This window comes from Muntiacus reevesi, chromosome 13 (assembly GCF_963930625.1).
Source record: "Muntiacus reevesi chromosome 13, mMunRee1.1, whole genome shotgun sequence".
Taxonomy (NCBI): domain Eukaryota; kingdom Metazoa; phylum Chordata; class Mammalia; order Artiodactyla; family Cervidae; genus Muntiacus; species Muntiacus reevesi.
The window spans coordinates 16,303,934-16,327,991 of record NC_089261.1 but is presented as its reverse complement, the minus strand read 5'-3'; the positions used below and the strand labels follow the sequence as shown (position 1 = coordinate 16,327,991).

The following is a 24,058-nucleotide window of genomic DNA, read 5'->3' as shown; positions in this document are numbered from 1 at the left end:
TTTTTAACAATAATTTAAAAACAATAAAATTCCTCATAAGCTAGATTTCTAGTTTAGGTGGGAAAGTCTGAGGCTCTTGCCATATAGGGCCTGCTTTCCCAAGTGGAACTGAGTTGTGGTCACCCATTTTCTTCTAGGATAGGTGACTTCAAATTTGTAGACATGACAAGGCTGGCACCTCCAAGCATATGTAGGGGTGGTCACTGGGCTTTGGGGAGAAGTGGATATACCGTCTCCAGTTGGCTGACCCTCAAAGTTAAAGGTGATTGTGTATTCCCTACTCCCCAACTGTCTGCAGTGTTTACTGTACTGTGAATATCAAGGGCCTGGGGACATCAGAACACTGGGTTGAAATCATCATTGTGGGATGAATTGGCTGCAGCTTTCCACACAAGGATGTTTCCTGCACTGCCGTGCCCGGTTTTTCTGATGCCCAGGTCAAGTTCATCTTTGTGTACAGTGCCAGAGGGCTTCCCTTGCTTAATGTATTTTTGTTCTTCAAGCTGGGAGTTGGGGAGAAAACCATCTTTCTCCTATCACTTAACTCCAGACCGTGTTCAAGACCCCACTGTCACCTCAGGTTGTGAACCAGGTGTCATTCTTGAGGAAAGAATAGAAAAAAAAAAAAAAAACTTTGATATAGTCTCAACTCTGTAAATGTTAATATGATGGCTGCTTCAGAAAAGGGTTGTTTATATTGTTCCTTCCTTTGGTCCATATTTTTCTTTTTTTAATTGGATATAACTGTTAGTTTCTACAGTACAACATTGTGAATCAGCTATATATTTATACATATATCCCTTCCTCTTGAGCCTCCCTACCACCCCTACCATCCCACTCCTCCAGTCCATATTCTGAATTTAAGGTTGGGGGACTTTCAGGGGCCCTCTGGCCACCTTATGGACCACTTTTAGTAACACAGAATGTCTCACTCTTCTGGTTGGGAGACCGAGTAAATTCCTGTGACCTGGCACATCAAAGACCTGAATGACAGTCCCAGCTCTCCCAGTGGCTTTTGTGGGAGCTTAAGTAAATCACTTAAGCTTTCGGGACTTAAGTTTTCTCAGCTGTAACATGAGGAGGTTTAGGATGATCAAGCATGGGACCAGTGTACCCTCAAGGACCACCTATTCCTTCTCCCTATCAGACATCACTAGTTGATGACTGTGTTCTTCCCTACCAAGCCCTGACTCAGCCTGTCCTGAACTCAGCCCTCAGGACTGAGGGATCTCTAAGGTCACCTTCAGCATCAGTGTTTAAAAAGAATGGAGTGAGCAAAGTCAGGAGAAGTGAAATGCCTTAAAATGGTGTAGTTTGTCATTTTGTCATTCTATTCCTTGGAGGAAAAGACAGTGTTAGCTCAAGTTCCAAGACTAAAGTTTCACTGGGGCTTTTCCAAGGCTTTTTTTTATTCCTTTGCCAAGGAGCCTGGGAAGGGCAGGTCTTCAGTCTCACGAACACATTGTTGCATCTATAATTCTCCAGTTTTTTTCTCCTCAGTGGGGATTGCCACTGAGAGCTTGGGTTCCCAGGCCTAACTATTTAAAAATAATTCTCACTTGTTTTTTAAAGTGATTGTTTAGAAGCGTTTCTTGCTGTTTTGGAATCTCAGCATTAGGTCACATTCTCCGCCTTCCAACAAGTGGTTAGATTTTTTTTTTTTTCATTTTACCCTGGTGTCGGGGAATTGTGTAGCCACAATGGGAGAGTGTGAGAACATCCTGTAGCTTCAGCTGTCTTGTGATTTTTCAGAGGTAGCCCCTTCCAACCAGATAAAAGGCCAAATACAGATAACGGTTACTCTTTGTTTTATAAAAGGGAATGAGTTCCAAAGGCAGGTAACATTTTTTTTACAACAACCTAATTGAGATATAATTTGCTTACATACTATATACTTTACCCTTTTAAACTGTACAATTAAGTGGTGTTTAGTATATTCACAAGATTGTGCAACCATCACCATTAGTTCCAGAACATTTTCATCACAACAAAAAGATGCCCTCTACTTAAATATTAAGAGTCTCTCCTGGGCTCCCCTGGTGGCTCAGTGGTAAAGAATCCGCCTGCCAGTGCAGGAGACACAGGTTTGATCCATGATGTGAGAAGATCCTACATACCCCGGAGCAACTAAGCCTGTGTACCACAACTATTGAGCCTGTGCAGTAGAGTCCAAGAACCACAGCTACTGAAGCTCATGCACCTAGAGCCCGTGCTCTGCAACAAGAGAAGCCACCACAGTGAGAAGACGAAGCAACACAGCTAGCGAGTAGCCCCTGCTCACCGCAGCTAGGGAAGGCCCACATGCAGCAATGAAGACCCAGCCAAAAATAAATAAACAAAATTTTTAAAAAGTTACTCCCCACTATGTGCCCCTGCCCCCAGGTAAGCCACTTCCCCAGCCCTAGACAACAGCTAATCCACTTTCTATCTCCATAGATTTACCTATTTGGACTTCTCTGTAGGTTTACCTATTTGGACATCTCATATAATTGGAATCACAAAATTTTATGACTGCCTTCTTTGACTTAACACAGTGTTTTCAAGATTCATTCATGCTATAGCTTTTGGCCTTTTTTAATGACCAAATAATATTCCCATTATATAAATATATCACATTTTATTCATTCATCAGTTGATGGGCATTCAGGCTGTTACCACCTTTTGGCTATTATGAATAATGTGAGCATGCATGTACAAGTTTTTGTGTGAACAAGTTTTCATTTCTCTTGGTTATACACCTAGGGGTAGAATTGCTAGGGTAGAGTCATATGGTAGCTTTACCTTGCTAGGAAATATCAAACTGTTTTCCAACGTAGCAGCACCATTTAAAAATCCTACTAACAATGTATAATGGTTCCAATTTCTCTACATCTTTGCCAACACTTGTTATTGTCTTTCATTTTAGCCATCCTAGCAAGTGTGAAGTGTTAGGTATCTTATTGTAGTTTTGATTTGCATTTTCCCTAGTGACTAATGTTGAGCTTTTCATGTGCTTATTGGCCTTTGTCTATCTTTTGGAGAAATGTCAATTTAAATCCTTTGCTCATTTTAAAATTGTTTTCTTATTGTTGAGTTTTGAGAGTTTATATATATATATTCCACATACAAATCTCTTCTCAGATGTGATTTGCAAATATTTTCTCTCAGCTTGTGGGTCTTCTTTTCACTTTATTTTTTTGTATCCAAAATGTGTTTATTGGGATGGTTTCTCATTCATCTTGTTTCCGCATGCTTTTTAAAAAATATTTATTTATTTATTTATTGGCTGTGCTGGTGTGGGCTTTCTCTAGTTGCAGTGCGCAGGCTTCTTATTGCAGTGTCTTCTCTTGTTGCGAAGCATGGGCTCTCGGGTGCCTGCAGGCTTAACTCAAAGTCACAAAGATACATTCTTTTGGGTTTTTTTTCCCTAAGTAATTTGTAGTTTTCTAAATATTTTATAGACCATATAGATCTGTGGTCTATTTTGAGTTCCTTTTCTTTTGGCCTCTCTGCCTGGCTTGCAGAATCTTAGTTCCCCAACCAGGGTTGAACCCAGTCCACAGCAGTAAAAGTGCTGTGTCTTAACCACTGGACTGCCAGGAAACTGATTTTGAGTTAATTTTTATATGTGATGTGAGGTAAGGGGTCCAACTTCATTCTTTTGTGTGTGGACAGCCAGTTGTCCCAATACCACTGTTGAGGGCAGTTTATTTTGTAATGAAATATCATCTTTCACGAAACCCCAGAATATTCACATACTTTGAAAACTTCCAATGTGGTGGAAAAAGCACTGAATGGAGCAAGAAATCTAGACTCTGGTCACATACTGCTACCTTCTCATTGTAGGACTTCAGGCCAGCCCACTTCCCTTCTTTGCATCACAGTTTTCTCATCTATTGAATGTGCCAGCATGAGTGAGACTGGTTTTGCCCATTATTCCTGCGCCTGTGACCTTTTGTATATGGGTGCTGATTGTGGAGGGGGCTGAAAAATTAGGACTTTTCTCAGCAAAATGGGCTGCTTTCGCTTCTTGTTACCTGGTGGCAGTCTTAATGCCAAATCAGTTGCCTGAGCATTAGTCAGTCTTGAATGAGCATCAGGGTTACCTGGAAGGCTTGTGAAAATGCAGAGTGCTACCTCCCACCTCACTCCTGGGTTCTGATTTAGATGTTCTGGGTGGGACTTGATAATCTGAATTTCTGACAGTGCTGCTGCTGATCTGCACTTTTCATTTTGCCTGGGAACACCAGCTTCATCTCTCCCTAGCTAGTTCTTTCCTGACCATCAGATCTCAGTGTGGCTTCCTAGAGGAAGCCTTCCCTGTCAAAAACCACAGCTAGACCTAAGAGCCCCTTCTCCAAGCTCCTATCATGCTATTTATCACACTGCATCCTAATTGCCAGTTTATTGTCTGTTTTTTTTTTTTTTTTTTTGCCATGACATATGGGATGACATATGGCATGACATATGGGATCCTAGTTACCTGACTAGGGATCAAACCCATTCCCCCTGCAATGGAAGCATGGAGTTGTAACCACTGGATTGCCAGGGAAGTCCCTATTGCCTATTTTCTCCACTAGACTGTGAGATCCTGCGGGTCTCTATTTTGCCTGTCATTGGCTCCCCAGTACCTAGCTCAGAGTAGGCCCCAAAGTCCCCACTTTGAGCCCCTTCCTGCATGGAGCTGCTGAGTGGTGTTGCATTGTACCTGAGATGGAGAGAGACAGAGGGAGCACAGGAAAGAGGAAACAAAGCCAGAGCCCTCTTCCTTCCACCTTTCTGGATTTCTAGGCAAGTAAAGCCACTCGGGTTCTGTATCAGTTATTTATTGCCACAATAATCTGTGTGACAAAGCATCACAAAATGACCATAAGTGCTTGTTTCTGAAGGACCTGGGGGTACTGGGCAGTTGGCCCTGCTGATCTTGCCTGGGCTCACTCATGTGTCTGGGCATCAAGTGAGTGGCCAAAGGCTGATCTAAAATGGCCATAGCTGAGAGGATTGAGACAACGGGGGTCTGCACCGTGTAGTTTTCATCCTCCCCTGATACCTAGCCCAGACACATCCTTCTCAAGGTGGTAGCAGAAGGTGAGAGTGAGCAAGCCCAATCACACCAGTGCTTTTTAAACCTCTGCTTGCAACACATTTGTTAACACCCCAATGATCAGAGCAAGTCACATGGTGCTACCAGAGTCAGGAGTGGGAGGGCGCTGTGGAGTGACATTGTGAAGGGCATAGACAGTGGAGGAGGGGCTGATTAGGACTGTTTGCAGTTGTGATCCACCACAAGTTCATTACTGTCAATTACTGGCCAATAATCCCAACAGGGTGGGGCTCTGTGTATTATTGCATCTCAAAAATACATGCCTGTTTTGTTTTTTTTTTTAAATCTTAATGCAGGGAGACTGCAAGAAAAGGAGATTGTCTAGGATCAAGAAAGATAGTAACAGCCTGACCTTTCCTTGCACAGGATTGGAGGCTGTCATCATTGGAGAAATTCATGAGAACATCACCCTGCACTGTGGCAACATCTCGGGACCTAGGGGCCTCGTGACCTGGTGCCGCAATGACTCGGAGTCAGTCTTCCTCTTGTCCTCCAACTCCAGCCTCCCACCAGCCCAGTCGCGCTTCTCTCTGGTGAATGCCAGCTCCCTGCACATCGAGGCGCTGAACCTGCAGGATGAGGGGAACTACACCTGTTCTGAGGTCCTGAACAAGACTGAGACCCGGAGGTTCCAAGTGTGGCTGCAGGTGGCCAGTAAGTGGTGGGTGGGGATTGCAACTGGTGGGGAGGCGCTTAAAGCCTTGGACCTGAGGAGGCCTTTGGAGTCAGTAGCCTGGGTTTTATTCTGGGCTCTCCCATGTGTAAGCTGAGTGATCTCTCACATCTGTCATTTCCTCATCTGTATAATGGGGATAATAGGAATTTTTGCCTCATAGAATTGCTGTGAGGAATAAATGCTGGTATATCTACATATATACTCCAATACTTTGGCCACCTGATTCGAAGAACTGACTCATTTGAAAAGACCCTGATGCTGAGAAAGATTGAAGGAGGGAGGAGAAGGGGACGACAGAGGATGAGATGGTTGGATGGCATCACCGACACAGTGGACATGAGTTTGAGTAAACTCCAGGAGTTGGTGATGGACTGGGAGGCCTGGCATGCTGCAGTCCATGGGGTCGCAAAGAGTCAGTCACAACTGAGCGACTGAACTGAACTGAACTAATATCTATGTAAATTGCTGTAAATGGCTCCTGGCATATTATTTATTAATAGTTAGCTATTACTTTTAGCTTATTAATATCATCCTTGCTATTAATCTCATTTTATTATGCAACAAAGTATAACATAATCAAGTCAGACTGCTTGAGTTCCAACCCTAAGGACAGGTCATCTTGAGTAAGTAACTTAATATCTCCGAGATTCAGTTTTTCTTATTTGTTAACTAGGGACAATGCCTTGCATGCCTTGTCAGGTATATGCTCTTATGCTCTAGTGCTAAGTACAGGGCTTAGTATGAACTACTATTACTACTGTCCTTCCTAAATCAGTCTATCATGTCTGTCAATATATATGCATGAATTTAGACCAATAGTTGGCAAATTATAACCTGTGGGCCATTTCTAGACTGTTGTATATTTTTGTATGACCTGCAAGCAGCAAATATTTTTTTACATTTTTAATGGTTGAAAAAAATCAAAAGAAGAATAATACTTGTGACATGTGAAAATTATATGAAATTCAACTTTCGGTTCAAATAAGGTCTTATTTGAACATAGCAATGCTTATCCAGTCACATATTATCTCTGATTGTCTTTAGTGCTATAATCTCAGAGCTGAGTGACTGTGAAACTGATTGTATGTCCCACAGAACCTAAAATATTTACTTTCTGGCCCCTACAGAAAAAGTTTGTTGATCCCTGTCTTAGAGGGACATCCACATTCTAGTTGAGTGGAAATACCCATGTGATCATTTTATTGCTCCCTGATTTTCTCATCTATAAATTAAAGAATTTACTCGTTCCTTTAGTCAATGCATATTTATTGAGAGCCCAATGCCAGATACTGTTCTAGGCACTGGGCCACAGGAATGGATCAGACAGAGACTGTCCCTACCCACACGGAACTGACATCCTAATGGCAGAAGGCAGACAGTCAACAGGTAAACAAATGCGTCAGGCAGTATCAGAGTGACAGGTGTTGTACAGAGAATTGAGATGGCGTGATGTGATTCTCTGAAGCACTTTACATGGGTGGGTTAGAGAGGAGCTTTTAGAAGGTGTGACATTGACAGTGAATGATATGTAGGAGCCAGTCATGCAAAAGTGAGAGAGAGGGATCCAGGCAGAAATTGACCTAGTGCACGACGGGTTGAACATGGTGCATGTGTAGGTGAGAAGAAGGCTGGGTGTGGTGGGAACCCAGGATGTGAGAAGGCAGGATATGTGAGATATGAGAGGCAGGGCCAGACCATGTGGGGCTGGGTAGGACTGGTGTTGTGGGTTGAATTGTATCCCCCGGAGAGATATGTTGATTTCCTAATCTCAGTACTTGTGAATATGACTTTATTTGGAAATAGGCACTTTGCAATTATAATCAACCTAAGATGAGGTCATTGTGTGCTCAGTCACTTAGTGGTGTCCAACTCTTTTGTGACCCCATGGACTATAGTTCACCAAGCTCCTCTGTCCATGGGATTTCCCAGGCAAGAATACTGGAGTCGGTTGCTGTGCCCTCCTCCAGGGGATCTTCCTGACTCAGGGATTGAACCTGCGTCTCTTGCATTGGCAGGCAGATTCTTTACCACTGCGCCACCTGAGAAGCCCAGAAGATAAGGTCATTAAAGTGGGCCCTAATTAAAATTGACTGTTATCCTTATAGGAGGTAAATGCATGCAAAGACAGAGACACAGGGAGAACTCACACAGTGGCAGGCAGAGATTGGAGTAATGCAGCTGCAAGCAAAGGAATGCCAAAGACAGATGGCCACAAGCAGCAGCCACCAGCAAAGAGGCAAGGAAGGGTTCTCTCCTAGAGCCTTGAGAGGAATATGGCCCTCCTGACATCTGATTTCACACTTCAGAATGGTGGGAGAGTCGGTTCTGTTCTTTTCTTTAAAAAATATTTATTTATTTGTTTGGCTGCACTGAGTCTTAGTTGCGGCATACAAACTCTTTAGTTGTGGTATGTGGGGTCTAGTTCCCTAACGAGGGATCAAACCCAGTGCCCTGCATAGAGAGCATGGAGAATAGCCACTGGACCACCAAGGAAGTCCCAATTTCTGTTCTTTTAATCTGTCTAGTTTGAGGTACTTTGTTAAGGCAGCCCAAGGATACTACTACAACTGGTAAAAATAATTGGGACGCTTATTCTAGGTGTAGGAGGCACCCCTGCGACTGTAAGCTAGCAGGGGTCTTGTATCATTTAAATTACACATAGAGAATGAATGTGTCTGGTCACAAAGAAAACTGGTAACATAAAAAACAAAGAAGCCAGTCAGAGGTACCAGATGTTAGTGGTCAGAGTTAGGGTGAAAATGTATGGTTCAGAGAATATTTTGGAGGTAGACTGCCAAGATTTGCTGCTGGATTGGAAATGGAGGATGAAGGAAAGAGAGGCTTCAAGGACTTGTCTAGATTTTTGGATGGTTTCTAAGGTTCCCAGCAACTCTCAAGGCTTATGGAATTTGCAAACACAGTGTTTTTGGGTCTGCATAAATTGCTGAATGACCCGGAATGAATGTGGGTGTATCAAAAAATGTCACCCAATTTGGCCCAGTTCTTATTGGTTCCTGGCGGGTGCCAACAGACCTCCCTCACTCCAGCTGCCAAACAGTAATAATTCCTTTGGGACTACCCTGGCGGTCCAGTGGTTAATACTGTGCTCCCGCAACACAGGGCACACGTTTGATCCCTGGTTGGGGAACTAAGATCCTGCATGTTGCATGATGTGACCAAAAATAATAATAATTCCTTCATATCAGTCTGTCAATAAATATCTTTTTTTTTTTTAATTTTTGGACACACCGTGAGGTATGCAAGATCTTCTTAGTTCCTTGAGCAGGGTTTAAACACCCCCCCCCCCCACCTGCAGTGTAAGTGTGGCGTCTAAACCACTGAACCATGAGAAAAGTCCCTAAATGTCTTTGCTTTTGACCTCAGAGGAGTAAGGTGGCATTACAACTTTGGGTTTTTATTTTATCATCACTGTCTCTGATTTATGATGATTTTATCTGACACTAACTTATTAATCATTGGCTAAGTTTATTGGAGGATGGATTAGTTTCATTATTGCCCTGAGGGAGATAAATGCAAGGTCTTCTTGTGATGAAAGTGAACTTACATTTTTTTAAAAAGTCACTAAACTCAAATGGTGCTTTGAGCTCTCTGAGTTACTGTGGTGTGATTTGTGTTATGGAAACTTCATTTGGAAACATATGGTGTCCCTGACTGGTTCATGAAAACAGGACATAGGCTGTCTTAGTCAGTTTGGGCTGCTATAACAGTAGCATAGAGTGGGTAGTTTAAAGAACAGACCTTTCTTCCTCACAGTTCTGGAGGTTGGAAAGTCCAAGATCAAGGTGCTGGCAGATGCGGTGTCTAGTGAGGGCCTGCTCTCTGATTGGTAAATGAGTATCTTCTCTCCTTGGTAGAGAACAAAGATGGAGGAAGCAAGCTCTGGGGGCCTCTCCTTATGAGGGCACCATAAGGGCACCCCTTCATGAGAGCTCTGCTCTCAGGACCTAACCTCCTCCCCAAAGCCCCACCTCCAAATGCCATCACACTGGGCACAGACTTCAGCATATGAATTTGGGGGGAAACAGGCGTTCAGTCCACAGCACAGATATCCTCTGGTCTCACATATACCGAAAGGAACCCTCTGCACCGTCAGGCTGTGTTCCCATTTCGGAGAGACCCTGAGCTAACACCATACCCCTCCAGACACCTGCTCCTCAGACAGTGGCTGAAGGGGAGGCCTTGGCATCTCAGATTGGAACTCAGCTCTCATTTCTGCATGGGAGTTTCAGAAAATGGATTAGGCTTAACCCCACTATTCTGGAGGGTGGTGGTGGTGGTGCTGAATGCCTGAGAGCATACTCTCTGAGGTCTAATTGCCCAGGTTCAAATGCAGGTCCTGCTTGCTGTTGTCTTTATGACCTTGGGGAAGTCACTTGAACTCCTCCACCCTTAGTTTTCATATGTGAATTCAGGAGTAATGGTACAAGCTAGGCAGAGGTTCCCTGCACACATATCATGAGATAAAACAGCATAGAGTTGGGCACACAGTGTATATGCACTTGGTTCATGTTAGCTCTGTCAGCTGGTTAAGCAGGTGACAGAATTCTTGTGGAAAAAAAATATATCTTAAACTCCCAACAATCAGTGCATCTGAGCTTTTCCAACAACATTTGCTGTGTCAGGGACTCTGTGGGCCCGGATTTCCCTTTTCCCATCTTTCTATTGATGTGGTTGATAACTTAAGTCTCTTAAGGAGAAAAGTTTGGAAACATTCTAACATGGCCTTAGAAACTAGGGGGAGAATTCTGAGATGTGACAAGTTGTTATCTGTAAGTGACTTTGGTTTTGTTTTGTTATTAAAAAATTTTTTTTCTTCCAGTTTTTTTGAGGTATAATTGACTTTGTGCTGTATAACACAATGATTTTACATATACACATCAAGAAATGATGACCACAATAAGTTTAGTGAACATATGTCATGTCATATAAATACAAAATTAAATAGAAAAAAAATTTTTCCTATAATGAGAACTCTTAAGATTTACTTTCTTAACTTTCATATATAACACATAGCAGTGTTAAGTATATTTATCATCTTGCACATTACAGCCCTAATACTAATTTATCTTATAACTGGAAGTTTGTACCTTCATCCAATTTCCCTTCCTCCCATCAGCCTACCTATGGTAACCAGAGATCTGATCTTTTTCTATGAGTTTGTTTGGTTTTGAACTTCTGGGTTGGCCAAAATTACAGATAAATCCGAACAAACTTTTTGGCCAACCCAATATAATTGACCTACAACACTATATTCTTTTTTTTTCTTTCACTATATTAGTTCTTGTTACACAACGCAGTGGTTTGATATTTCTGTACTTTTCAAAATGATTATTGCAGTAACTCTAGTTATGATCTGGCACCAGACAGAGGTATTATATAATTATTGACTATATTCCCCAACACTGTACATTTCATACCCATGACTCATTTATTTTGTAACTGAAAGTTTGTACCTCTTAATCTCCTTCACTTATATCTTTCCTCTCCTTACCTCTCTCCCCTCTGGCAACCACCTGTTCTCTGTATCTGTGGCTCTGTTTCTGATTTTTATATTTGTTCATTTGTTTTATTTTTTAGATTCCACATGTAAGTGAAATCATGCAATATTTGTCTTTCTCAATCTGACTTATTTCACTTGACATAGTACTCTCTAGGTTTATTCATATTGTCACAAATGCAAGATTTCATTCTTTTTTATGGCTGGATAGTATTCCATTGTATTATGTATATATATATATATATCTGTATATATACATATATGTACATCGTATATACCATTTTGCTACTGCAAAATTAGTTGTATATTTTTGAGTGCTGCTCTATCACTAAAAGATTCAAGTTAGGAGACTGAAAAAAAATGTTTTATATCTGTGTATTTTATTTTATTTTTTTGTTTTTAATTTTTTTGTATCTGTGTATTTTTTTTAAAAATCTGATGATGAACAAGGAGCCAGGCATCGGTTTCTTACGGGAGGAACACTATCATGGAGGTACTATAAGGCCAAGTCGGTCCACTTCATTTCTTGTTATTTAACAGATTCTGCGTTGCCGCTCTTGTCCTGTTCAGGAAGCTCATTCAGCGGCCTTGCAGCATTCTCATAAGTCAGCTTGTCTTCTCGCCAAGCATCATCAATCAAATCCAAGATCCTTCTATCACTCTGTACCTCACTGTCCATTCTGTTACAACTCTGATCTTGTCAGACACACAATTGTGACTGTCCCAGTGCTTGGAATGCTGTCTTCTTTTTTATCCCCAGTAATTTTTTTTGGGATATGTCTTCTCAGGCAAAGGGGACAAAAGTAAAAATCAACAAATAAGACTATATTAGACTGAAAAGCTTTTGCACAATGAAAGAAACTATCAACAAAACAGAAAGGCCAACTACTAAACGGGAGAAGATAGTTGCAAATGATAAGAGATCAATATCCAAAACATAAAAAGAACTGAAAATGACCCTGCATGTGTGAATGCATAGAAATGCTGCAGAAACACGAGGCTGGCCGTATAAGGGCTGGTGGCTTTCACCCTCCTTACCACCTGGATCTCTGCTTATCCATCAGTGGGCGTTTGGTGCCTCTGTCTTCTAGGAAGGAAGGTTTTCTATAGGCTTGGGGTGATTCAACCTGCCTGGAATGGGCGCTGTGATGTGATTTTGTTATTTGTCTCAGAAGCAAGGGCTCTGCACTGTTCATTATTAATTTAATGATGCGGTTGAAGAATCTAGCCATCAGGATTGGGGCTGCTGCTTCTGAGGGTACAAAAATTCCTTAGTCTAGAGCAGTTCAGGATTGCCATGGCTGTTTTTTTCCATTGCCTTACCCATCCCCTTCTGCCTCCATACTGGGTGGGCATGATGTTAGCACCGCTGTGTGTTTACTTGCAGAAAGTCTGGGGGGCTAGCTGTTGTTGTTCAGACACTAAGTTGTATTGGACTCTTTGTGACCCCATGGACTGTAGCACGCCAGGATTCTCTGTCTTGCACTATCTCCCAGAATTTGCTCAAATTCCTGTCCGTCAAGTTGGTGATGCTATCAAACCATCTCATCTTCTGCCACGCCCTTCTTTTGCCTCAACCTTTTCCAGCATCAGGGTCTTTTTCAGTGAGTAAGCTCTTCACATCAGGTGGCCAAAGTATTGGATTTTCAGCTTCAACATCAGTCCTTCCAATGAGTATTCAGGATTGATTTTCTTTAGAATGACTGGTTTGATCTCCTTCCAGCCCAAGGGACTCTCAAAAGTTTTCTTCAGCACCACAATTCAAAAGCATCAATTCTTTAGCACTCAGCCTTCTTTATGGTCCAACCTTTACATCTGTACATGGCTACTGGAACAACCACAGCTTTGATTATAGGTACCTTTGTTGGCAAAATGATGTCTCTGCTTTTTAATACACTGTCTACGTCTGTCATGGGCTTCCCAGGTGGTTTCCCAGGGGGTAAAGAGTCTACCTGCCAATGCAGGAGATGCGGGTTTGATCCCTGGGTTGGGAAGATCCCCTTGTGAGGAAAATGGCAACCCACTTCAGTATTTTTGCTTGGGAAATCCCATGGACAGAGGAGCCTGTTGGACTACAGTCCATGGGGTCAAAAAGGAGTTGGATATGACTTAGCAACTAAATGACAACAACAAACAACTAGGTTCGTCATGGCTTTTCTTCAAAGCAGCAAGCGTCTTTTAATTTCATGGCTTCAGTTACCATCCACAGTGATTTTGGAGCTCAAGAAAATAAAATCTGTCACTGCCTCCACTTTTTCCCCTTCTATTTTTCATGAAGTGATGGGACCGGATGCCACTATCTTAGTTTTTTAAACGTTGAGTTTCAAGCAAACTTTCTCACTCTCCTTTTTCACCCTCATCAAGAGGCTCTTTAGTTCCTCTTCACTTTCTGCCTTTAGAGTGGGTAGCATGGACCTTAACACATTCCAGTAGACTTTGTGCTTCTTTCAAGAGATAATTTCTTAGCCACTGGGGAGTTGAGTGGTACACTATGCCAGCTGCTCCTGTGTCTGTTTTCCTCAGGCCAGGCCAGTGTTGAGGGAGCATTGGACCTGGTGGGCACTCGGCCAGTGAGGAAGCTGGTTCGTATTAGCCTCCAGGAGCCCCTCTGGATGATTCAGTTGGGGCTTGGAGAATAGGAGTGCTTCTGTCTAGCCAGGGATGTGACTGCCATGCCAGACTTGCAGGAAAGGGAGTCTTGAGAAAGCCCCATGTTCTCTGACTAATTGGGCCCATCTGATTTGTACACGTTCTGTGATGGTGGTAGTGACATTGTGCCCTGCCACAACATAAGGTCCTAAGGAAAGGGGGTATTGGTGTACTGGAGAATGGTTGCTGGCCTCATCAGAAGATGGAGTAGCCCTTGCCTAAGATTGATTAACTCAAGTCTTGCCAAGCTCATCTGAATGCTTATAAGATCCTCTGGGTTTTGGCCTTTTGAACGGGAACAGTGGCCAATAAAGAGATGTGGAGTCAATGGGGTTGTTATATTTGCCTCTATATTTCATCTCTCTCTTTTTTTAATTTCGTTGCTCCACACGGTTTGTAGGATCTCAGTTCCCCAACCAGGGATTGAACCTGCACCCTCGGCAGCAAAAGCGTAGTTCTAACCAATGGACTACCAGAGAATTGAGTACTTTTTGGTACTGCAGGCCTACTAATGAGAAGAATGGAATTCTTTGTTGGGGAGATAGCATTTCACTTAGTTGAGGTTCAAAGTTAGTGTTTTCTCTCAAATCGATTGTGAAAGTTCATCTGTAAATACTGTCTTAGTTTGTGGGCTGTACAAAAAGAGACAGTGAGCTATCATTTGCCAATGCCTGTTCTAGAATCAGTCTAGAGGTGTACTATTGATAAAAATGTTAGAGAACATGTATAGAATATTAGTGAAGTGAAAGTCGCTCAGTTGTGTCCAACTCTTTGCGACCCCATGGACTATACAGTCAATGGAATTCTCCAGACCAGAATGCTGGAGTGGGTAGCCTTTCCCTTCTCCAGGGCATCTTCCCAACCCAGGGATCAAAGCCAGGTCCTGCATTGCAGGCAGATTCTTTACCAGCTGAGCCACGAGGGAAGCCCATAGAATGTTAACCACATATCAAAATACTAGGGTAAGTGTTCTACCTCTTTCATCTCATTGGAGCCTTTGATAACCTGGTGGCAGAAGTTACTCCTTTTCTTTTCATTTCATAGGAAGGACAGGTGACTGAGAATGGAAGGGAAGGACACTTGCTCAAGGTTGTTCATGTAGAAGTGGCAGAAAGTTTTATACCTAGGTGTGTCTGGGTGCAGAGTCCACACCCATAACCATTCGGCTAAGGTGTTCATCCACAAGTCAGAACTTGACATGACTATGGCCTCCGTAAGATACTAAACCTTTGTAACCACTCTATATTTTGTTTATTTGTTTGCTGTTTTATTTTTGTTTTCTCCCCGTCTGTCTCTTCGAGTGATTGCCACCATCATCCTGCAAGCAAAAGTGGCTGGTGGTTTCTGTTTAGGAATATCAGCAGGGTGGAGAGGAAGGTAGGAGGGATGGAAATGGGTGCCGCCTTCTTCATAGTCAGAGTAGGGGAAGAACCCTAAGGGTTTAAGAAGATGGCATCAGCTTTTTTTTTTTTTGGTGGAGCAGTTAGAACACACACATTTATTAAGTTCATCTTATATGGGTGGCATCAGCTTTAATTAAGAAAGCAGACTTGGGACTTCCCTTGCAGTCAAGTGATTAAGACTCCATGCTTCTAATGCAGAGGGAACAGGTTTGATCTCTGGTCAAGGAACTAAGATCCCACAAACCAAGTGGTGTGGCCAAAAAATAAGCAAATAAAACTGAGTATAAATTGACTCCTAAGTCCTAGGTTGGGAATGAGGAGTCCTACATTCTAGAACTATTAAAAAAAAAAAAAAGCAGACTCAACCCAACCGTTTATAGATGAACTGTAACTTTTGAACACTTAATTCAGAAAACCCTCAGTTTCCCTCATTTTATTTTTTTTAACCCTTTTATCTGCTTCATTCTCATCCATTCCTTGTATCCAACATCATTTTTTTTCCCCTGAGGATTGTGCTTGTCAAAAGTCCTTCCCAGTAAGTTTCTGAGGGTCTGCACTGTCCATGACAGGCCTCTGTGACCCTCCAGACCACAGTTTGGAAGACCCAGGCTGCCCAGTCTAACACGATACCTCTGCTGGTCCAGATGTGGACCAATACAGAGGTACCCTGTGCTTGACTGGGCGCATGCCAGCTGTGGGCACTCCCTAGGACCTGCTGGTCCACATACCTACCCAGCTAATTGCCAACATTCAGTGGGAGATTTTAGCACCTCCAAACCACCATATAACTTTTCCCCAGACCCTCTATGGGAAGTGACATGATTCCAGCAAATCACTGCACCTGTTAGAAGCCAGCCCCAACTAGAAATGCACATTGTCAAGAATAGTTTTCTCAGAAACTCACAATTCCTATAGTTACATAGTGGCCCCAAAATAGGTGAAGTAACTTCTGTACTTTAAGGGGCTCTGGGAAGGCCGTTTCCTCCCTCTAATAATGTATCCCCCTGGCATTTAAAAAAAATTATTTTTTGGCTGCGCAGGGTCTTCATTGCTGCGTGCAGGCTTTCTCTAGTTGTGGTGAGCGGGGATTGTGCTTCTTTGTGCTTGGGCCTCTCATTGCGGTGGCTTCTCTTGTTGTGGAGCATGGGCTCTAGGCACGCAGGCTTCAGTAGTTGCAGCTTGACAGCTCAGTAGTTGTGGCACATGGGCTTACTTGCTTCGCAACATGTGGGATCTTCCTGGGCCAGGGATCAAACATGTGTCCCTTGCATTGGAAGGTAGATTCTTAATCACTGGACCAACAGGGAATTCCTTGCTGGCATATTGTTGTTCAAAATTCTACAGTCATAGATTTATACATTTGGCCAAGCATTGCCATTTCTGAACTCTTCTTTTTTTTTTGAACTCTTCTTAAGAGGAAGTCTCTGGCAGTGGTAACACTCTACAGGACTTTAGCATAAATAGTTGATGGATCTCTTCATCAAAGAGGATGTGGCATCTTAGGGGTAAAAATGGTGGGAGGACATTTCTGGCACTGTTTTGAATACTGTATAATGGCAAGTCATTTAGTTGTCATGACGACCCCATAAAGTGGGTTCTAGCATCCCCCCATTTTACAGATGAGGAAACAGAGGCTTGCTGCTGCTGCTAAGTCGCTTCAGTCGTGTCTGACTTAAGAGAGCTTAAATACTTTGCCAGAAGTCACACAGCTAGTAAGTGGAGTTCAAGATTGGGGCTGGAACCAGTGTTCCTTCTCTTTCAGTGTGACACTGTGTGGGAGGTCCCCAAGACCACCCCCAGGCTCACTGATTCCCTAGGAGAATTCACAGGACACAGCCAGGAGCACACTTCCAAGAGTCCTTTGCCAGTGCAGTCACATGGGTCATGCTTAATTCCTCCAGCAACAAGTTGTGACCACACGTGTGAAATATTGCCTACCAAGGACACTCATCAGAGACACAGTGCTCTAGGTTTTTACTGAGGCTGGTCATGTAGTCATCCTCTGCCCAGCACATACCAAAATTCCAGACTCTCAGAAGGAAAGCAGGTGCTTAGCATAAACCACACTGTTTGTAGGAACAGTTTAGGCCCAGCGAACCCCACTCTTACCAGTTCTGGGAATGGTGGGAACCCCCCTGAAATCCAAGGTCTTAGTCACCAGCCAAGGCCAACCTTATAGACAGGCTTTTCTAAGGAAAGCATACTCAGGTCTGTTACCTTAACTCTCTTTTTGTTTGTGTTGTGGGTCCCTGACCAGGCAGTAAGAGCACAGAGTCCTACGCACTGGACTGCCAGGGAAGTCCTGCTCTGTTATCTCTTTAATGCCCAGATACCCTTTCCACTCATCAGTGTTTTTGAAAAGGATCAATTTGCGTTTTCCCTACTGTATAAGGATTAATCCCCTCAGTAAAGCTCATGTCGTTGCTCAGGAGTAAAGGAGAGCATGCCTAAGAGCGCTTGGCACAGCATTCGTCACATAATAAGTGATATCATGGGCTTCCCAGGTGGCTCACTGATACATAATCCACCTGCAATAAGGGAGACGCACGTTCAATCCCTGCTTCAGGAAGATCCCCTGGAGAAGGAAGTGGCAACCTGCTTCAGTATTCTTGCCTGGGAAATCCCGTGGCTAGAGGAGCCTGGCAGGCTACAGTCCATGGAGTTGCAAAGAGCTGGACATGACTTAGCAACTTAACAATAGCAACAGATGAGAGCATGCCTAAGGGCACTCAGCGCAGCCTTTGTCACATAGTAAGTAGTATCGTCATCTTCACTGGCTGCTCTCATCTTCACTGGCTGCTGCGTGATCATTTCTATGTCCCTTAATACTGCTGAGGGGCTCCAGTTAACTCTTCTGCCTTCCCCACCACCCTGTTGTCTGCAGACGGCCCCTCGCAGGTTGAGGTCAACATCTCCAGCACTGGCAGGCTCCCCAACGGCACCCACTACGCTGCCAAGGGCTCCCAGGTGGACTTCAGCTGCAGCAGCAGATCCCAGCCTCCGCCCCTGGTTGAGTGGTGGTTCCAGGCCCCAGATTCCACCCCCGAACTCTTTGGGAACAACCTGACCACCAGCTGCTTCACGCTGTTACTAATGTCACAGAACTTGCAAGGGAACTACACCTGTTTGGCCAAAAACGTGCTCAGCGGGAGACATCGAAAGGTGACCACCGAGCTCCTGGTCTACTGTGCGTAAGAAACGCTCCCCTCCTCCTCTCCTCCAACTTGACCCTTTGTGACCTGTGTGTGTGTGCCTCCCTTTGTGCGCAAAGACTTCCCTGATACATGGGTCCTAACCTGCTTCTCTGCTTCCCTCAACACACATGGACACACCCGAACTGCATGTCAGAGAGAATGTTGCCTTTTCTGGAAGCTTGCTGCTAACTAGGGGTACAGGAGTATGCTAGGTCTAAAGTTTTTTTTTTTGAGGTGAAACTATATAATGTAACATTAACCATTTTAAGATATACAATTCAGTGGCATTGAGTCTATTCAGAGTGTTGTGCAAGCATCATGTTTATTTCCAAAACATTTTCATCACCCCAAATTGGAAACCCTGTACCCATTAAACAGTCACTCCCATACCGTCTTTCCCCAGACCTTGGCAACCACTAATCTACATTCTGTATCTATGAACTTTCCTATTTGGGACATTTCATATAAATGGAATCATACACTGTGTGACCTTTGGAGACTGGCTTCTTTTTTTTTTTTCTTTTTTTTTTTAATGGAGGTTATTTTTGGGGGCGGGGCTGCAATGCATGGCATGTGGGATCATTAATTCCCCAAACAGGGATGTAACCTTCACCCCCTGCACTGGGAGCACGGAGTCTTAAACACTGGGCCACCAGGGAAATCCCTGGGACTGACTTCTTTCACTTAGCATCATGTTTTCACGGTTCATCCCTGTTAAGTAGCTTCTGTCAGTACTTGTTTTCACCTATGGCTGAAGAGTATCTATTTTATGGATCTACTAACATTTGTTTATCCATGCATCTGTCCTTACTCATGTTGTCCATGAACTCAGGCCCTCTAGTGCTGTTAAGAACACGTGGTTCATGAAGCTTTATTTTGCAGGTGAGGAAACAACCAAATACACTCATGCACACATTGAGTGGAGGAAAACCACTGTAGAAACGCAGGGTGCACCATAATCCACGCTAATGAAAGGGAGCATGAGGACAACAAATTAGAAGGCAGGGTAATGACACACTTTCTTTATACATTACTCAGAGCCTTTGTAAGTCTCAATGCTCTCTATCATAAATGACATGTATTGTGTATAAAGTTACATAAAGTCATTTCCTTGTTGTGGGAAACACAGATGAGTAAAAAGAAGAAAATAATCACTTGTACTCTCACCATTGTTTTGATGTATTTCCAATAATTTTTCTTGTAGATGCCACATATCTACCCATATGAGATCCAAATTTCTATTTATGCATATTATATAAAATATATAAAGTATTTAAAATATTTACATATTATAGAAAATACTTTTATATAAAATATTTATATATTATATAAAATATATAAATGTATGATATATACATAATACATAACTTTTATGTATAATTATGAATACATGGGTTACATTACAAGTTTGTAATTCGTTAAATTTTTTAATATATTTTTTTTAATTGTATTTGCACATAGTAAAAAACAGTGTGTGTTGAGGATTGGGGATGAATAAGTCTCTCTCTTCCTGTTATGCCCTCCAGGGATCAGCAGTGTCCAGTAGAACTTTCTGTGATGAAGGAGATGTTCTCTTGTGTGTGGTCTACTTCAGTGGCCATCTCCTACGTGTGATTACTAGGAAATGTAGGTAGTGTGATGGAGGAACTAAATTTGTAATTAATTTAAATCAAATAGCCACATGTGGCTAGTGAGAAATGCAAATCTCTTCAGAGACTTAACACCCAGTAGGGGAAACCCGACTTCTGTCAGGCACTGACTTGTGCTAGGATCTATTTCAAGATACACTAACTGGAGTTGCTGTTTCTCTGATACCCTGGTTCTGTAATCTTTAGAGTCAGCCCAGTGGCTCATCTTAGCCTGTGATTAAGGCTACGTTCTCTGGTATTTTGCAGCTCCCCCTCCGTCAGCCCCCCAGTGCTGGGCAGAGGTGTCACCAGGATTGTTCTCACTGCAGCTCAACTGTCGCTGGGCTGGGGGATACCCAGAGCCAGACTTCCTGTGGACAGAAGAGCCAGGAGGTGTGGTCGTGGGGACATCGAAGCTGGGGGTGGAGATGCTGAGCCAGTCCCAGCTGTCAGATGGCAAGAAGTTCAAGTGTGTCGGGAGCCACATAGTGGGGCCGGAGTTGGGAGCCAGCTGTGTGGTACAGATCAGTGAGTCTGCCTTGCCTTGACCTGGGGTTGGGGTCCACTCACCTTCCTGTCTTCTGGGACAACCCTTTGAAAGAGGGTCTAGGAAAGAGATCCTGGGGTGTTGGAGTAGACTGAATTACTTTCATATCTTTCTCCCATTTTCTTTTTTTAAGAAATCAAAGTATTATTAATTAATAATTATTTATGAACAAAATCAATCATTAATTTAAATTAATTTATTAAAATTAATTTTAAAAATTGACGTATAGTTGACTTACAATATTGTGTTACTTTTGCTGGGTAGCAGAGTGATTCAGTTATACACACACACACACATATACATATATACATATTCTTTTTAATATTCTTTTCCAATGTAGTTTATCATAGAATATTTATTTATTTGGCTGTGCCAGGTCTTAGCTGTGGTACACAGGATCTTTAATCTTCAATGTGGGCATGTGGGATCTAGTTCCCTGACCAGATATAGAACCTAGGTCCCCTGCATTGGGAGTGTGGAGTCTTAGCCCCTGGACCACCAGGGAAGTCCCTATCACAGGACATTGAATATAGTTCCCTATATACAGTAGGATCTTGCTTATCCATTCTGTATATGCTGGTTTGCATCTGCTAACTCCAAACTCCCACTCCATTCCTTCCCTACGCCCTTCCTTTTGCTTTATGCTTCCTTCCTTTCAAACTTTAAAGATGCATAATGAAACTTCTTGGCTCTAGTCCAAACTGGTGTTCTCTTGACAAGTAATAACTGAGCACATACTACATGTCAGGCACAAGTTTCTAAGTACTGAAGATGGAGCCGTGAACAAAACAGACAAGGTTCATTAGTCTGTCGACAAATGACAAAGGTTCAATTTGTCCACGGAACAAATTATCCCTAAACTTAATGGCTTCAAACAACAATCATTATCTCATGATTTCTGTGGGCCAGGAATTCATACAGGGCAAGGTGCTGACACCTTGATTTAGTTCTGAACTGTGAGAAAAAATTTCTGTTGTTTTAAACCACCCAGTTTGTGGTTCTTTGTTACAGCAGCCTCAGGAGACCAATGCCATGAGTAAGCCAGGGCCAACATATGTTGGATTGTGTTGGCCCTGGTGAGGTTGTCCTCACAGTTTATGAGAATAATCCACGGAGGTGCAGTGTGGAGAGCGGACACGCTGAGAAGTGAGCCCTGGTGTACCAGCAAGTGCTTGTTCTCCTAGGCAAGTGGCATTTGAAAGGCTGACCCTTCCCACTAATTGAGCACACTGTCCCCATGTGTCCCCTCTGTCAGGTACTGTAGCTGGCCTTGGGCAACATAAGGGACCAGGACTCACGTTCTGCCCAAGGACAGGGGTTGGCACACTGCGCCCCATGGACCAAATCTAACAGAACTGTTTTGGGGGCAATTTTTAAGAAATGAGATATAATTCACATAACATAAATTTCACTTTTTTTTTTTTTTTTTTTGGGTGGGGGAAGGTCTGCACCATGCAGCTTGTGGGATCTTAGTTCCCCAATCAGGATGAACCTGCTCCCTCAGCAGTGAAAGGGTGGAGTCCTAACTACTGGACCACTGGGGAATTCCCTAAAATTCACTATTTTAAAGTGTATAATTCAGTGCGGTGGTTTTTTTTTTTTTTTTTTTTTTTTTTTTTTTAGTATATTCACAGTGTTGTACTACCATCACCCTTCTAACCCAGAACATTTCCATCACCCCAAAAGAAACCCTGTACCTACTGGCAGTCACTCTCTCTAGAAAGACCACTCGAGGATATTTATTTCCCAGTATCTCCACCAACATTGAGTCTTATTAATTTTTAAAAATTTTTCCTGTTTGTTAGTTGGGACATGGCTAATTGTTTTAATCTGGATTTCTTTGATCACTGGTGGGGTTGATAATTTTCATACACTTACTGGCTTCCTATATATTATCTGTGAATTATCTGTTCATACCCTATCCATTCTTTTTTATTGGCTTCTTCGTCATTTATTATTTCACAAGAGTCACTTAATTTCATTGAACTGTCATGCACATTATAGATATTATTCTGGCATATCTTGTTCCTAAACCATATTTGTGACATTTCTGCTAGTGATGAGCAATTTCTGATTTTGAAAGGGTCGCCTCTGTCAGTCCTGTTTTAAGTTTCTGTGCTTAAAAGGTCTTTGTATCTTACTTGTTAACTTATTATCTGTAATCCTCATAGTAGCCTGCAAATTAGGATGATTCGTAACTTGTAGATGATAACATGTATGAACTAACTTACCCAGGATCAGCCACCTCTTAAGTGATGGAGCAGCACTTAGCTAGGCTGGTGTGACTACAGGGCCCTTGCTTTTATCCAGGTGACCTCTTTCCACACTTGATCTGGCAAATCTTTTCTTCGTGTGGGATTTAGGTACTCAGCATGGTGCCAAGTGGGGTTCGCAGGTGGCTAGTGATAAAGAACCAGCCTGCCAATGCAGGAGACATAAGAGATGCGGGTTCGATCCTTGGGTCAGGAAGATCCCCTGGAAGAGGGCATAGCAACCCACTCCAGTATTATTGCATGGAGAATCCTATGGACAAAGAGCCTGACAGGCTACATAGTGTTGCAAAAAGTCAGACAAGACTGAAGTCTGACACAGATGCATGTATGGTGCCAGGTGCTATGAAGGAATACAGAGTCCTTCCCTTTAAAAGACTTAAACTTGGGGAGAGAAGTCTGGCAAACTTAAACCAGAAAATGGCAATATCACAATACAGCTGATTCTTGAACAGCATGGGTGGGTTTGAACTATGAGGTTCCACTTATATGTGGATTTTTTCCCCCCAATAAATATAGTACCTATATTTTCATTTTATAGATCTTTAACTCAGAGTGGGGGAAAGTTTGTGTCTGATTAGAAAGCATAAGATGTGGAATCAAAAGAACTAGGGTTTGAGTCCTGATGCTATCCATAACTATTTCAGCTTCCTATCCTTGGGTGAGTCATTTTCTTTGTGTTTGAGGCAGGGATAGCAGGACATGGATTTTAGATTCCACACAGACTGGCCCCCCAACCCCCATGTTGTTCTAGGGTCAACTGCAATAGAGAGAGTAATGTTTTATTGAGTGCAGACCCGAGTATTTTGCACACAGCATCTCGTTCAGTCCTCAATCAGCGGTGAGCTGAGCCCTTGCAGTATTATCCCCCAGAATCAGTCTCCCAGAGTTGCAGTACTACAAACTTGGTGGTGGCTTAAAACAACAGTTGTTTATCCTGTCTCAGTTTTGGAAGCTAGAAGTTTGAAATCAAGGTGTTGGCAGGGCCATGCTCCCATCAAAGCCTTCATGGCAGAGTCCTTCGTGGCCTCTTCCACTTCCTTATGGCTCTGGTGTGTTCCTGCGGCTCCATCACTCTGTGCCTGCGTCT

The 24,058-nt window shown here is 42.9% G+C and overlaps 1 protein-coding gene and 1 pseudogene across 5 annotated transcripts in view; one reads left to right on the top strand and one right to left on the bottom strand.

Annotated features, from left to right (window-relative positions):
* The window catches only part of VSIG10 (V-set and immunoglobulin domain containing 10), a 40,944-nt gene that overhangs the window by 1,872 nt on the left and 15,014 nt on the right, over positions 1-24,058 (top strand). For 2 of the 5 annotated variants that reach the window (XR_010658845.1, XM_065904375.1), the window contains exons 2-5: positions 5,450-5,737; positions 18,214-18,491; positions 20,050-20,149; positions 20,419-20,679. Coding sequence is in view for 4 of the 5 variants with exons in the window: in XM_065904375.1 (XP_065760447.1) it covers positions 5,450-5,737; positions 18,214-18,491; positions 20,050-20,149; positions 20,419-20,679 (927 nt within the window). In the remaining variant the exon portion in view is untranslated. Of the gene's footprint in view, positions 1-5,449; positions 5,738-18,213; positions 18,517-20,049; positions 20,150-20,418; positions 20,680-24,058 lie in introns of all 5 variants that reach the window. The other 3 variants (XM_065904377.1, XM_065904376.1, XM_065904378.1) reach the window with 2 other exon arrangements.
* On the bottom strand, positions 11,705-11,956 carry LOC136145998 (anaphase-promoting complex subunit 13 pseudogene; annotated as a pseudogene).